Source organism: Trichosurus vulpecula, chromosome 7 (genome assembly GCF_011100635.1).
Source record: "Trichosurus vulpecula isolate mTriVul1 chromosome 7, mTriVul1.pri, whole genome shotgun sequence".
NCBI lineage: Eukaryota > Metazoa > Chordata > Mammalia > Diprotodontia > Phalangeridae > Trichosurus > Trichosurus vulpecula.
The window spans coordinates 123,275,011-123,291,975 of NC_050579.1; the positions used below are offsets into that span (position 1 = coordinate 123,275,011).

General features: G+C 37.7%; 1 protein-coding gene across 1 annotated transcript in view; it reads left to right on the plus strand.

The window, feature by feature from the left end:
• MAP3K5 (mitogen-activated protein kinase kinase kinase 5) overlaps positions 1 to 16,965 on the plus strand; it is a 201,214-nt gene that overhangs the window by 119,203 nt on the left and 65,046 nt on the right. Inside the window, exons 14-15 of the mRNA XM_036767595.1 lie at positions 8,658 to 8,791; positions 15,012 to 15,139. Coding sequence (XP_036623490.1) covers positions 8,658 to 8,791; positions 15,012 to 15,139 — 262 coding nt within the window. The remainder of the gene's footprint in view (positions 1 to 8,657; positions 8,792 to 15,011; positions 15,140 to 16,965) is intronic.

Sequence of the window (16,965 nt, forward strand, 5' to 3'; positions counted from 1 at the left end):
GAATTTTTACAACTAGTGTCTCTGATAAAGGCCTCATTTCTAAAATACATAGAGAACTGAGTCAAATTTACAAGAATACAAGTCATTCCCCAGTTGATAAATGGTCAAAGGATATGAATAGGCAGTTTTCAGAGGAAGAAATTAAAGTTATCTATAGTCATATGAACAAATGCTCTAAATCACTATTGGTTAGAGAGATGCAAATCAAGACAACTCTGAGGTACCACATCACACCTCTCAGATTGGCTAACATGACAAAACAGGAAAATGCTAAAAAAAAATTTTTAAAATAATTATTTATTTATTTTTGGTTTTCAGCATTCATTTCTTAAGTTTTAAATTTTCTCCCCCCTTCATCCCCAAGACAGCATGCAATCTGATATGGACTCTACACATACATTCCTATTAAACACATTTTCACATTAGTTATGTTGCATAGAAGAATTATAACAAATGGGAGAAACCATGAGAAAGAAAACAAAACAGAAAAGAAAATAGTCTGCTTCGCCCTGCATTCTGACTGCATAGTTTTTTCTCTGGCCATGGATGGCCTTTTCCATCATGAGTCCTTTGGAAAAATATTAGGTACATGGCATTGCTGAGAAAAGGGCTAAGTCTATCAAAATCAGTCCTTGCACACTGTGGCTGTTACTGTGTACAATGTTCTCCTGGTTCTGCCCACTTCACTCAGCATCAGTTCATATAAATCTTTCTGAAGTCTGAATGTTCATCAGAAAATGATAAATGTTGGAGAAGATCTCGGAAATTTGGAACACTAATTCATTGTTAGTGGAGTTGTGAGCTGATCCAACCATTCTGGAGAGCAGTTTGGAACTATGCCCCAAGGGCTGTAAAAATGTGCATACCCTTTGACCCAGCAATACCACTTCTCAGGCTGTATCCCAAAGAGATCATAAAAATGGGAAAAGGACCCACATGTACGAAAATATTTATAGCAGCTCTTTTTGCGGTGGCCAAGAGCTGGAAATTGAGGGGATGCCCATCAATTGGGGAATGACTGAAGTTGTGGTGTATGAATGTAATGGAATACTATTGTGCTATAAGAAATGATGAAGAAGAGGACTTCAGGAAAACCTGGAAAGACTTATATGAACTGATGCTGAGTGATGCTGAGTGAAGTGAGCAAAACCAGGAGAACATTGTACACAGTAACAGCCACAGTGTGCAATGACTGACTTTGATAGACTTAGCCCTTCTCAGCAATGTAAGGACCTAAAACTTTTCCAAAGGACTCATGATGGAAAATGGTGTCCACATCCAGAGAAAGAACTATGGCATTTGAATGCAGGGCAAAGCAGACCATTTTTGTTTTGTTTTGTTTTGTTTTCTTTCTCATGATTCTTCCCATTCATTCTAATTCTTCTATACAGCATGACTAATGTGAAAATATTTAATAGGAATGTATATGTAGAGCCTGTATCAGATTACGTGCCATCTTGGGGAGGGGCGAGGGGAAGGAAGGGGAGAAAATTTAAAACTTAGGGAAATGAATGTTTAAAACTAAAAATAAATAAATTAACTTTTAAAAAAACCCTATAAATCTCTTGGGGGTAGGGACATGTCTGAGGGCAAGAAGGGAGGTGGGTGGAGTATGCTGGTTTGGACATCTCTCTCTAAACAAGAAAATGCTTGGATATTGAATGAAAATTAAATTGAATAAAATTATTTCAGGTAGACTTATTCCTCAAAAAAAAGAGAAAGAAAACAGACCCAAAAAACCCAAGAAAAATAAAGTATGCTTAATTTACATTCAGAATTCATAAGTTCTCTCTCTGGAGGTGGATAGCATTTTTCACGTGGGTCCTTTGGAATTATCTTGAACAGAGTAGCTAATTTTTTCACAGTTGACCATCCTTACCTTGTTGCTGTTACTATGTACAATGTTCTCCTGGTTCTGCTCACTTTACTTTGCATCAGTTCATGTAAATCTTCCCAGGTTTTTCTGAAAGCATCCTGCTCATCATTTCTTATAGCATAATAGTATTCCATCACAATCACTTTCTAGGTTTTTCTGAGACCATCCTCTTCGTCATTTCTTATAGTGCAATAGTATTACATCGTAACCATATACCACAGATTGTTCAGCCATTCCTCAATTTTGAATTCTTTGCCACCAAAAAAGAACTGCTATAAATATTTTTGTACAAATAGGTTCTTTTCTCTGATCTCTTTGGGATACAGACTAGCAGTGGTATTTCTGGGCCAAGAGTATGCACACAGTTTTATATCCTTTTGACCATCGTTCCAAATGATTTTCCGGGATGGTCGCCACCTACTTGTCTCTTAAATTCATATGCGTTCGCATGCAAAAACCCATGCAGGATACAATCCAAAAAAAGGTTTCCTATCTTCGAGAAGCTTACATTTCTACTTCTTGTGGATCCGTTTATTTTTTAAACCAGGAATTTAACACTAAACAGGTTGGAGCATAACCCTAGGAAATCTCCGCATCAATATATTCATACTCAGCTCTTTAAAACCCCTGATAAAACAGGATGATATTTTGCCCCTACGAAATTGGGCATCAAGATCAGTATGGTTTCAGTTTTCAAATGATACAGTTCCTAGCATAGTTATCAGTAGAAACCTCTGTTCCCTATTAGTTTTCATTTTTATTGATTTCTATGTCATTGATTTTCTCCTTGTAGATGAAGTGAAAATGGCAAATATGGAAAATGATATAAGACCTAAGAGATTAGCACTCCCATTTCTTCTTAAGGCCTGAGCAGGGGGACCGATTATAGTTTAAGGCTTCTTTTCAGACTTTTCAGGAGGTTCTCTAATATGTTATAGAAATGGAACTAGTCCCAAAAGTGGGAACTGTGCCCAGTTCTATTGTCTAGTCTTCTAAATGAATATTGTTAAATGGAGTTATGTTTCTACCTATTCTGATGGCTTCTTATCAGGGCAGGCATAGAAGGCTTTTTCTATCAGGGAAGAATTATGCTTCCTTATAACATGTATGCCTCTTTTGGAAAATACATGTATACATATGCACACTTGTATGTGTATGTGTGTGTGTGTGTGTGTGTGTGTATTGCACATGCTCTAAAAAATAAAAAGCAAAAACTAAACTACCCACAAATGTGTTTTCTTTAAAGCAGATAATTTCACTATAATTTATTTTTCATAAACACCCTATTCGCCTAGCAACAACAACCCTCCCTGGTGTCCTATTTCTCTAAATGCCCTTTAAAACATCTGTTTCATACCTAAAGCTGAAAATTGCATCTGAGTTTTGTAAACACCGTGCATCGTTCAGTCCTGCTACCACACAGCAGACTAATCATAACCCTTTTAAACATTCTCTTTCAGAGAGGACCCATTTTTTTTCTACCTCGGCTTTGAGAAATATTGTGAGGGAGTCCTTTTATTTTCCTATTCAGTGGGAAATAAAAGATCATTTGACTTTGAAACTGCATAAATGAATGAATAAATAGATGAAAAAGCATTTATTAAACCTTTGCTATGTGTCTAGTCACAATGGAATTGTGATTTGCCTAATCTTCTATTAGGAAATGCCATCAGGGAGTCTCTGCAGGTTATCATGGTCTCCTCCAATTGATATCCTTTAGATTTCTGTCACTATACTTCCCTTATCTCCTTTCCCCTAGCTATCCCACTCTTCCTTCCTCCAGAAATCTCAGTGTCTCCTCTGTTTAATCTCAGAGTACATTCAAGCCGCAATGTAAATTTCCCACCGCCACTTGAACCTGAAACCAATATTTGCCTTTTGTTGATATGGGGCATTTGCTAGGCCTAGCACAGTCCCAGATGCTACTAGCTGAATGGGATGAGATGGGCTTCCTCTTCAGCTCTGTGATAGCTGGTGATCTTCATTTTCAGTGTTCTCTGTAAGCTAGGTAAGTGGTTTTCTCTCTCTTCCTCTACTCCTGCCAGGCAGAAGTTTTATCTTAATGACCTTTTGCCATGTATGGACACAAGGAGTAGGTAATTTCCCTCAGTTCCCTTATTTCTGTGCATGAAACAACTCTCTTTTTTTCTGCCAACTCTTTTTTCCATGGAAAGAAAAGAAGTTTCTTCCTGTCTTCTCACTGCATCTAGAAGACAAACAGCCACTCATAGTTTAAGTCTCTCCCCTGGGTACGACCAACAAGAGAGATTGTTGTTTCTCTTTGCTATGTAGGAAGGAGATAATCTCTTCCTTTTTTTATACATTGCTTCCCGTCCCAGTGGGCATGCATTTGGTTGGAAGCCAACTAGAGAAGCTGACAGAAGTTCTGTTGAGCAGGTTTGTGAACAGCCTTCTATCAACCTGCTCATTTCCTAGTAGAATTTGCTGCTCAGGGTAAGGGACAAGAAGGAAGGCATTTTCCCTATTTGTCTATAACATTTGCAAATTTTCTTTCTTTTCTAGTAATTTGTATCAGTGGCTTAAAGGCCTAGCCTTCATGTCAAGACCTGGGTTCAAGCTTTTAAGGCAGCTGGGTGGTGCAGTGGATAGAGTACTAGGCCTGTAGTCAGAAAGACTAGAGTTCAAATCTAGCCTCAAACACTTACTAGCTGTGTGACCCTGGGCAGGACACTTAACCTCTGCTTGCCTCAGTTTCTTCATCCTTAAAATGAGGATAATAACAGTACTTACTTCCCCAATTTGTTGCAAGGATCAAATTAGATTAATAATTGTGAAGTGCACCGAGCACAGTGCCTGGCACATCGTAACGGCTATATAAATTAGCTATTATTTGTTGTCATTGTTATATTTGTAAAGCACTTTGCAAGTCTTAAAATCCTGTATAAATTCTAACTATTCTTATTGTTCTGCCTGCGACCTGACCACTGCGTTGCCCAACTTCTGTGTGCCTCATACATCTCTCGTTCTTTGAGTCGATCATCTCTATCGGGCTGTTGTCTATACCAAAAGTTTCCTTACTCTAATGAAATCATAGGCCTAGGCAAAACAAAAGCACAGTAACTTAATTCAAAAGCATTACCCATTTAGTTATTTTTGGCTTAATGGCTTTTTTATTCAACTTAGAGTAAGCTAGGAATACAGGCTCCTTTTTACTCCCAAGCATGGTGCAATCAATGGAAGGAACCATTACCACCGAGGAGCAAGGTCCAAATCCTGGCTCTGACCCTTTCCTGGTTCCACGTGGCTTCAGACAAGTCATCCAGCCTTCCTGGACCTTTGGACCCTCATTTGCAAAGTGAAGAATTTGCATTAGATCTATATTCCTCAGTTTGGTTTGGTTTGGTTTTTCCCAAGGTCATAAACAGTAAGCATCAGAAGCAGTATTTGAAGCCAAGTTCTACGATTCCAAAGCCAGGGTCCTTTCTTGTCTACTGCACCTGCCTCTGTTCATATGGACTATTTGTGCCCAACCTGTGCAAGAACCTTCTGAGCCCATACTGGTCTGATCAGCCACAGTTGGACTCACTGCACCTTGACTCTAACATAGTAATGTCATTTTGGTCCTCTTTGAGAACGAAGGACAGCAGCCAGCCAACCTCTGATAACGAAGGACAGCAGCTGACCAACCTGCCTCTTGCTTTTACTGTGGGCATCTGGACACAGAGTGATTAAGTAAAGCTTTGTCAACATTGTCCTTTTGCTCTTTGAGAAATCACTAAACCTTTCTTGTGCTGGTCTTCTTTCCAGCAATACTACTACTACCACTACTACTACCACCACCACCACTACCACTACTACTGCTACTACTACCACCACCACTGCTACCACCAACACTAGTACTACTAGCAATACTGCTAACAATAATAGCGGTAACACTGCTACTAACTCCACCACTACTACTAGTAATCATCATAATAACACCTAGCATTTATATAGTGCCTACCATGTGCCAGACACTGTGCTAAGGCTTTGGCCCCTTTCCCTAAACTAATAGAATACATGTTGAGAAAGCAAATAAACAAATGGATTCCTTTCTCTCTTCCTGGCTTTTGTTGCATTATGTAATCACAAACAGATTGGGTACCCACATTATTTGCTAACGTGTGGCCGTTCAAACAGAATTTGTCTTTTATTTGTTTTTTCGCTGTCTACTTTTTACCCTCACTTCTCGTTTGTCTGTCTCTTCACTCCTGCGCCTCTTGCCACATTTTTGTTGTTGCTGTTCTCCAGTTTCCCTCCACCCTTTTCAGCCAGGATAACTTCTTTCTTATTCCCTTTTTACTTACTCTTAAGTAAAGGTTTTGGGGAATAATATAAAAAGATAGAAGCAAACAGAAACAAAAGAGTCAGTTCCCTGCGGTGATCGGTGTATTTATCTCTAGCCTATCTTGCTCAGAGGTCTTCATTAATGATTGTTATCCCTTATGCTCAGATTGAGTAGGTTTCTGCGCCTAATAGAAATATGCTTTTGTTATTTTGGGTTCCTGAGGAAAACTAAATTATAGTCCCTTGCTCAGAGCTTGTATATTCCTTAGTCACTCCCTATCCACTTTTGTGTAGTGGGATAGGGATGGGGAAGGGGGCATACTTTTAACTACAGTGGTAAACTGAAGTGACTTTTTTTTAATACCTGTATTTTTTGTGTGACATTCATTTCCCAGTATGGTTGTCCACCTTTCCCCCTCCATCCAGTCAACTTTCCCTGCACACATACATATATACTTATACACACACACAAATATACATATACATATATATACATACACACACACACGTACCTATGTATACATATAGGCATATGTACATGTATATGAATATAGGAAAGTTCACTGGATGGGGTGAAAGGAACAATCATATATAGAAATGAATGTCATATAAAAAGAGTGTGTGTACATTTAGAAGTATAAGGGTGCCCTGTTGTCAAAGGAAAGCCTTTCGTTTTACATATCATCATGCTCTTCCAGAGGGGAGCTCATCAAATCATCCAAGTAGATTGGCAGCAGACAAAAGCCCCCTTATACTTGCTTTGAAACATAGGGCAGGACCCTCCGTTCTACCTTCCCAGAAGCGAGCTTTTCCCACACCCCATGTATAGGGCAAAGCCTACTGTGCATAATGATAATAGGGGCAGTTTGCTGGAGAATATGTGAGGCGTCTAGAAAGCATTGCTAAATGTCATGAAGTCTTGGGGTCACAACTTTAGGAGCCTGAGTAGAATCAATCAGTCAACCTTCATCAGGCACTGACTATGTATCAGGCACTGTGCTAAACTTGTGGGGATATGAAAAGAGACAGAAAACAGTCCTTGTTTTCAAGGAGCTTACAATCTGAAGACGGTGTGTGTGTGTGTGTGTGTGTGTGTGTGTGTGTGTGTGTGTGTGTGTGTGTGTCTGTGTGTGTGCTCACATTGATAGAATGTGTTGGTTGGTTGGTTGGTTGGTTGGTTGGTTGGTTGGTTAGTTGGTCTGAGGAAGTCTCTAGGCTATCTTCTGACATCTCCAACATAACACAGTCACTGTTTGATATTTGTAGGAAGGCCTGTAATTTCTTTAGCTGGCCTAGATAGTTCTCCCAGCAAATTTCTTGCTCTTAATTTAAGCTACCAAAAAAGGAGGCCCCTCTTAAGACCATTGTGCTCCTTGGCCTCAGCTCATTTACTATTCTCCATATCTCCCTTGAGAAAAGCATGCTTGTTTCCTCTGTATTGTATGCTACTGCCCTCAACCAGAGAGATGATCACATTGTCTAGCTTGGTTCCCTTTTGTTTCATCTTATTCCAGATGTATTTTCCAATATTAATAGACTAGGGATAGGCATGCATGTGCCCAAGAGGCTATACCTTAATTTCCAGATCATGCAAATTGTTTCCAGGTAGTTCCTTTTAGATACTGGGAACCCAAAGGTAAATAATTTGGAATCCCAAGTTGCCACACTTAAGAGGAGCAAGAGTCATCACACTTTCACTAAAGACTAACTAACTTCTCAACATATTCCTACAAATACGTGTTCTGAACACAATGCTCCCAGTTGCCCTGCTAACTGAGGTGGAATTACGCATTATATAGCAAAATAAGTAGAATGGCAAATTGTGTTTTCATTTTCTTTGTTGATAAAAGTTTCCTTTTGAGAACATTTTCTGATCTTTTTTTTTCGAAATCTGTTTTTCAGAATTTTCTATTCATGCAAAACTTTTCTGTGGAGGTTTTTAAAGTACAAATTGCCCAGACAGAGTATCAGTGACTTTGAGAGTCCCCAAAGATCATAGATAGGAAGAAGATTCATAATAATAGAGTTTGTTAAACGAAAGTGAAAGTGGGCCTCTGGGGTGGAAATCAATTACATAGGCTTTTAGACTTATGAATGGATTGAATTGTCTTTTGTCAAGAAACACAATGTTTTTCTCCAATTCACACTTTTCTATGAAATCATAACTGTTCTTTGGGAGCATGCATATCAATCAGCATAAGCTGGTGTGACACTCACAAAAATGTGTTTATGTCTATATACATATGCTTGTGTGTGTGTGTGTGTCTGTGTGTGTGTCTGTGTGTGTGTGTGTGTATTGGTGTGCTATTCACTATTTGATTACTAGGTTCTACAGATCTTGTCTTGGAAGTGGCCTTATGACGTTTTCTCTTTGACTTCTATTTTCTCTTGTTAATGCTATTTCACAATGTAAGTTTTCAAAGCAAGTTCTTTTAAAAGTGATACTAAAATATTTAATGATCCCTGCACTAACCCTTCTCTTTTTTCTTTTTAGTATGACTATGAATATGATGAAAATGGTGACAGAGTCATTTTAGGGAAGGGCACTTACGGTATCGTTTATGCTGGACGTGACCTGAGCAATCAAGTCAGAATTGCTATTAAAGAAATCCCTGAGCGAGATAGCAGGTACAGTAATATAGTAATTGTGGTTAATCACTTGTTTTCTAAAGAATCTGAGACTTTTAATCAGAAGAAAAAAAAAAGCTGGGCAGTCTGATTAACAAAAGTCTCTGAAAAGTTTGCTGTTTAAGTTGGCTACCTTGAATGGTGCCATATCTGCCCAAAATATAACCTGCCAGTTTTTATCCCTCCCCTAAATTCTCTATGTGAGTGAGTGAGAGAGAGAGAGAGAGAGAGAGAGAGAGAGAGAGAGAAAGCGCATATGTATGATACAAGTATTCATATTATGGAGAAATTGAGAAGACAAAAAAGAACAGACAATAAAAATCAATATGACTTCTTTGAGTTGAAAGAAATATAAAAATTCTTTCACACTAAATATACTTTATATAGTAATTCTGTAAAATTATTTTTCATTATATCTGTCTCTTTGCTTTTCTGTGTGTTTATGGGGCAGTGAGGTCCCACAGTAGATACAGTGTTGGGCTTGGAGTCAAGAAGACTCATCTTCTTGAGTTCAAATCTGACCACAAAGCTGTGTAACCCTGGGCAAGTCACTTAGCTCTGTTTGCCTTAGTTCCTCACCTGTCAAATGAACTGGAGAAGGAAACAGTAAACCACTCCAGTAGCTTTGCCAAGAAAACCCCACTGCGGTCATGAAGAGTTGGACACAACTGAAATAACCAAACAACAACAAAATATACATTTACATTTTTCCTCATAAATAGGTCTCATTTCAGAAGTATAGCCTCTGTTTGGGTCAGTGTGGTATAGTTGCCATTTTGTGATTATTTATACTATTTTTTATTCTTTACAATTTTGTTTTCCATTTGTATTTGTTTCACATTTTCTACTTCCTTTAAATATGAAATAGCATATTTATTCTTGGTAAAGTAAAAACAATTATTAGTATGTGTTTATTGTTGTTAATTGAATAAGAAATGATTCTATAAAGAACGACAGTATAGTTTAGCATATAGGAAGATGTCCTCAGAGTCAGAACGACCAAGGTTCAAGTCCCATTTCTAATACATTGCAGCTGGGTAGACAAACCACAGTGCCCCAGGCAACTCTTTCTCACTACAATTTGCAGAACAGTTTCTAATCTGCATTGGTGGTTTCCTCATTCACAGTTCCTCATACTGTAGAAGTCACAAGTCTAGACCAAAAATGTATATAAATTTGTCATCATATTTGTTAAGTATTCTCACAGGCTAAACATATATAATGTTTTGGGAAGGGAAAGGAGAAAGATGCGCAAAACTCTTCAAGCACAATATCACTGTATTTCCCATGACAGTGGCTAATAATTAGAAGGTAATACTTAAAGCGATCAGTGCTGCCCAAACTTTGCAATAATCTGGAGAGAAACACTTAAAAAATCACCACTGCTACCCACAAATATGTTACTACCTGGTTATATGTGCACATACACACATTCACACAGAGCACATCAACAAAACAGTAGCTCATCCCAATCATAAATAATATTCTTCCCAGTAGAACATGCTGGAAAGGAATTGTATGCCAACTCTCACTATTAAAACTAAGAACTTGAAGAATTAGTGCATGAAATTTCTTATGCTTTATTATATTTTCTATACTGTACTGCACTATGCTTATACTAGATTATAGAGAAACTTACTATCATGTTAGCATGTTATATAATACAGAAATGTATTTGTCTGTGTGCTCTGAAGGCGTTTGGTGTGCCCTTAAAAAAAGAGAGTTATAATTGCTAAGAAGTATAATGCTTGACTATGCATAATGCAACAATTAAGCAATCACCGGGTAGTTGGGTAGCATTATCTATGCTGAAAGATCTTGTCTTTGCAAAAATGGCTGAGGAAAATAGTTTCCATCTGAGTTCTCTTCGTATACTGAAGAGGCCTTGAGAACTATTGTTCTCTGGCCTTCATCGTATAAACAAACATAGATTAGCTGTAGGCACAATTTCATACCTGGTTGACTTCCCTGTAATACCCAGTACACTCCTTAAGCACACATCATTGGGATAGGTGCTTAGGCAAGGCTATTTTGAATATTACCTTCAATAAAAACTAAAAAGGTGGATTTATTACAAAAGGTCTGCTTGTTTAGTTCATAGGCAGTGCTTGGATGACATCTAATATGTCCTCAATAAATAATCATTATTATAATTATTATTATTATCATTATTATTATGTGTAATAATTTTACAACAAATAATTGTGTATTATTAATGATTAAACTGAATTCCAAAACCAAATGGAAATTGCTATTCTGGATTACCTGCAGTTTTGTTTTATCTATAGCACTGATTCCCTCAGCTAATTGCGAGTTAATTACATTCAGTTTTCTCATATCTCTGGAGAAGGACAGACTCTGATTTTGTCTTCTGTTCAATGATTAGCTCATTTTAGAGTCATAGAATGTTCAAACTGAAATAAAATTTGGAAATCGAATCAAAACCCCTAATTTTCATATGGCAAATGAGGTAAAGAAAGATGAAGAAATTTAGCTAAAGTCTCACAGAGTTGCAGGAATGGGACATACCTAACTCAGATTTCTTAATTCATGATCTCTACTTCTTTCTTCTATGCCATATTGTCTCTTTTGGGGAGAGGGGGGCACTCAATAAAGTATAAGATCATTTGTTTTTAACTTTCTTTATATTTATAATCATCCGATTTTTTGGCTTAAATGATTTTTTAAAAAAAAATCTGTGCCCACAAGATCATAAAATTAAATATCCATCACTTGATGCTCACCAGCATGAAGAGTGATGGTCTGTTGATTCTTATAAGTACAAAATGATTAAAAGAGAGGATTCCTGGTTTGCATGGTGTTTTGAGTATTTCTTAAAAATTTCTGTGAGTGCAGGAATATGACTCTCTTCTGACTTTAAGGGATGTTCTTATATGATGAATAGGAGCTCTGTCTTTTTATCATTTAGAAAACTGAAAATGTAATTACTATATGGGGGGCAGTTGGTGGTACAGTGCATAGAGCACTGCCCTAGAATCAGGACTGGAGTTCCAATTCAGCTGCAGACACTTACTAGCTGTGGTGCCCCAGGCAAGTCACTTAACCGTGTTTGCCAAAAGAAAGAAGGAAAGGAAGGAAGGAAAGAAGAAGGAGGGAGGAAGGAAGAAAGAGAGAAGGAGAGAAAGAAAGAAAGAGAAGGAAGGGAGAAAGAGAGGAGAGAAGGAAAGAGAGACAAAAAGAAAGAGAAAGAAAGAAAGAAGGAAAGAGGAAGAAAACAAAAGAAAAGAATTAATCTATTGGAAGAGTGTATCAACAATCCAGCTAGCAGCTTCTGTGAGGGTGTAAGATCCACCAACAACCAGCAACCCAGAAAGCTGCCAACACAGGTCCTTTTGATCTGCTTTACTTAAGGAAAACAACGTTAAGGGGTTAACAATCTTACTTTAATCCAGCATACAAATATCATTTGCTTAGTTCAGGGGGAAAAAACCAGCACCCTGAATTACAGACCAAATACAATTCAACATCTGGGTGTACACCCAGGGAGCTCATTGTAACGGCTGGTCCAGAGTCACGCACCACTCCTGCTGTGGCTCAGAGCTCCAAGCGAGAACACTAACCTCTGTGCTTATATATCAGGGCTGGAGGTCCCTGACCTCACCCAGGCTGGGTGTGGAGAAGTTCCCCACCCCCAGTATCACATCAGATACAAATCAATGGCTCCCAATTGTCTCAGTGCTGAGAAATACAAAAACATCCCACCTTATCTGCCCCATTCAAACAAAGGCCAGAATCATTAAAGGTCAACAGCAAAAAGTCGCACCTTAATTACTATTACAAAGAGTCATGTGTACTTGCTCCATCCATACATTTGCTCCATTTCCTACTCATCTCTGTAGACTAGACACTTGCCACTGAGCTATTTCAGAGGGATATTAGGAGTGTCAGTGAGATAGCCCCAGTTAAGTGTTTCCATGAGGATGAATGCTGTATACATGTAAACATAAATATAAAATAGTATTCTTGTTCAGCATTTGTAGCATTCAGTCTTAAATGTAGCATGATAGTTGAGGGTCATTACTTCAGTGATTAATGATTTATCATGCTCTTACCCTCTCCCGTCCTTGAGGTAGGAATGTATTGGAAGGATTAAAGTAGCATTCAACATTTCCAGCTGTATGTCACTGACTTAAAAGATAATTATAGAAAAATGTAAAAAAAAATTGTGCTAAGACATATCCAGAAGAGATAGCTAGGGGATACAGTGGATAGAGCCCTATGCCTGAAGACAAGAAGACTCGAGTTCAAATTGTTCCTCAGAGACTTAGCTCTATGACCTTCAGCAAATCACTTAACCTCTGCCTCAGTTTTGTTATCTTTAAAATGGAGATAATAATAACACCTCCCACCCTAGTTGTTGTGAGGATAAAAAGGATGTAATATTTTAAGTATTTCTCAGGCCTTAAAGTGCTAAATAAACGCTAACTATTTTCATTATTATTATTACTACAAAATAGCTAATGAGTTGAAGTTCCAAAGGGGAGTTAATAGTTGCTTTCAGACCAGTACTGTTAACATTTGCAAAGCAAGTTATTTTAAACAAGCACATATTTGGGTTATAATAGTCTACCAGCAACTTTGGCTTCAGAGTCAAACCAGAAAATCAAGACTGAAACTTAGGAGGACTTGTGACTGGACAATGAGAACAATGTTATTCCCTGACCAATTAGTTGGTATTTGTGGTTAGGCTTTTAGAGAATCTTATTGTTTATGATTTCTGATAGATCTGTCACTCAGTAATCCCACAGAAACAAAATGCAGATGTATTTTTGGACAGTCGGCTGTTTTCTACATGTTGGCCTGCAAAGCAACTGTGAAGTCTTTTAAAAATGGTGAATTCCAAAGATGATTAGGGTAAAAGGAAAAGAACCTATGTGTTCTAAAAATGTTTATAGCAGCTCTCTTTGTGGTGGCAGAGAACTGGAAATTACCAGGATGCCTAGCAATTGGGGAATGGCTGAACAAGTTGTGTTATATGATTGTGGTGCAATGCTACTGTGCTGTAAGAAATGACGGGCACAGTGATCGTAGAAAACATGAATAGACTTGCACAAAATAATGAAGAGTGAAATGAGCAGAACCAAGAGAACACAGTATACAGTAACCACAATATTGTTTTAAGAACGATTTTGTGTGAGTAAGTCATTTTGATTATAAATGCCCAAATTAACTATAAAGGACATATGAAGAAAGATGATATCTGTATCCAGAGAAAGACCTGATAAATAGAAGTATGCATAGAATGATTTTATATATATATACATATATATATATATATGTATACCTATTTGTATCTAGTGGTAGGAGGGGGTAAGGAAGAAAAAGAGCAAAAATTTACGTGATAATTTTGTTGTATATTTGAAAGGAATAGCAAGTTGTGCACAGTAGATTAGCAGTTTCATGTGCAATCATCTTTTTTTATTTTACTTTATTCCACAAATTAAAAATAAAAATTTTTTTTAAAAAAAGTGAGTTCTCATTTAATAGCCTTCACACCTTTAAATAGCCTCAGTACAGCAAGGGAAAAAAATGATTCCTCAGGCTTTTAGACTCACTACTATTCCTGGATGTCTGAGATGCTCTTCTGTCTTTATCCCACCCTCTTTCAATAGTACAGTGGATTATATACTGCAGCTACACAGCATTCAAGATGGAAGGGTCTGTCTGAGAGCTTGACAGTCCTCCCTGTGAGGCAGCTCCCCTAGTGGAGGAATAGGGGTGTGCGTCTGTGTCTGTGTGCATACATGTCTATATATATATATAGAAAATATATATATATATTTTCTATATATATATATAATATATATGTACCCTCATATATGTCATGCATGTGTATACACACATCTGTATTGCCTTGTGATTTATATGTGAACATTACAACCAAATCCTTAAAAGAAATGTCAAGGTCTTTTTTATTTGTTTGTTTTGGGACTGGAGCCCATAAATTTTTATTAAAGGTATTGGCATAAATAAAAACTTTTTCCTACCAACAGCCTCCTGAGACTTTTAATGTCAATACCAACATAACTACTTTAGGAATTCCTCCTAAAGGTCCATGATGGGGATAAAATGGCCTCATTTGAGCATTTTGGGAGGTAGACCTCTGGTTTATAGATTTAGTTAGCATTCAAAATCCATAGACTACTAAAGACACTCTCTGTCTCTTTGCTGAGTTTCTCTGTATTTTGATTACTTCCAGATATTCCCAGCCTTTACATGAGGAAATAGCATTACATAAGCACCTGAAACACAAAAATATTGTCCAGTATCTGGGCTCATTCAGTGAGAATGGCTTCATTAAAATTTTCATGGAACAGGTCCCAGGAGGTAAGAACTTTTTTTCTCCTATCTTTATTTTATGGTTTTGAAGGATAATAGTTATAAAAAGTTTTTAGAACCATGTGATCATTTCAGAAAAATTATGGGTTGATTTTACAGTTGGATACGAGGTTTGAAGGGGAAAATGAACAATTAAACCACTTGATCAAATAGCATAAAATAAGATTGAACTTTTTATTTGATTGTAAATCATTTTAAATATGATTGACATCATAAATTAAAGGGTTTTTTTTAAACTCCTGCAGGAAAAAAGACTGCTTTTCTTTTCTGACCTGTCTTTCTACTGCACTGTCTAAAACCTCTGTTTTTAACTTTAAAAACCCTATTATTAATAAATGTCATCAGAGATACTTTTATCTCAAATTATCACTTATCTTCTGGTGTTCACTCATATCTGTTGTTAACCTTGATTTTAGAAACCACTGGGTCTTCTTTAGTTGGAAAGGAATTCAGACAAAAAGCCCCTTTGAAAAGCGCACAGTGAACAAGGGTACCAACAAACATGAAGGATCACCAGAACTTGTAGTAATAGAAGGATATATTTTCCCTCTCACATCCCCCACACCAGTGGCAAGACCAACTCTGTGATGGTGGTATGAAGAAAACTTGGCCTTCTTGAGTGAATACTGTAATCCCTTCTATCATGTAGGCCATGCCTCCTTCCATGCCTCCTTGAAATATTGGTCCAGGAGATTGAGTCAGCATACACCTTGTACCCTAGACCTTCCCTCAACCCCTGTCACTGGGAAACCTCTGTTTTGAAATATTCTCCATTCATCAGAATCACTTGGTCCATATCTTTATACCTGTAATCTATTAAGCTCTAGGTCAGTCTCTCTTTTCCAAAAGATCCAGTACCTGGCTTATATTGCTCCTCTCCAACCCTACTTCCACCCTCTCACTTGGAGTCTTCAATATACATGTTGATATCTTCTTAAGCATCCTGCATTCCCAGGTAATCAGCTTCCTTAACTCCCATGCTCTTCATCTTCATTCCACCTAATTTACCAACAGGGATATTGGAGAGAGAGTAAGAGGGAGTGTTGAGAAAGAAAGGAAAAAGGTCCAGGATAGTTTTAGAGGACATAGATGTGTATGAAAGGTAGATGTATGATGATAAGTGAAGGAGCAGTCAAAGGCAGTAAGAGAACCAGAAGAAAGACATTAGGGAAACCAAGAAAGAAGAGCATTCGGGAAGGGGAGATAGTCACCTAGAAGACCCCTTGGCATCTCAGAAATGGAACTTATCTGTCCTCCAAAACTCTTCCTTCCTCTAAATATCTATATTTCTATTAGGGGTATCAACATTCACCCAGATAACTTGGTTCATATCCATCACTCCCATGACCACTGTATGTCCTTTCTTGCTGTTCAGTCATTTCAGTCATTCCTGGCTCTTTGTGCCCCATTTGGGGTTTTCTTGGCAAAGATACTGGAGTGGTTTACCATTTCCTTCTCCACTATGTTCCCATTTTACAGATGAGGAACTAAGGCAAATAGGGGTTAAATGATTTGCCCAGGTTCACACAGCTAGTAAGTGTCTGAGGCCAGATTTGAACTCAGGAAGATGAGTCTTCCTGATTTTGGCTATGTCTGTCTGCAAATTTACCAAGGCTCTGTCCTTTGTGCTCACTCCTGTCTTCACTCTACATACCCATCTGTTAGTGATTTCATCCATTAACTGGGTAATTTCACTAGGTAATCAAGCTCATACTTTAAATCTCACCATTATCTGTAACTGTGTTACATCTATCATCTTGTACTCCAAATTTCCCCAGTCTGATGACAATCTGTTGTCCTTCCATCTCTCCCTT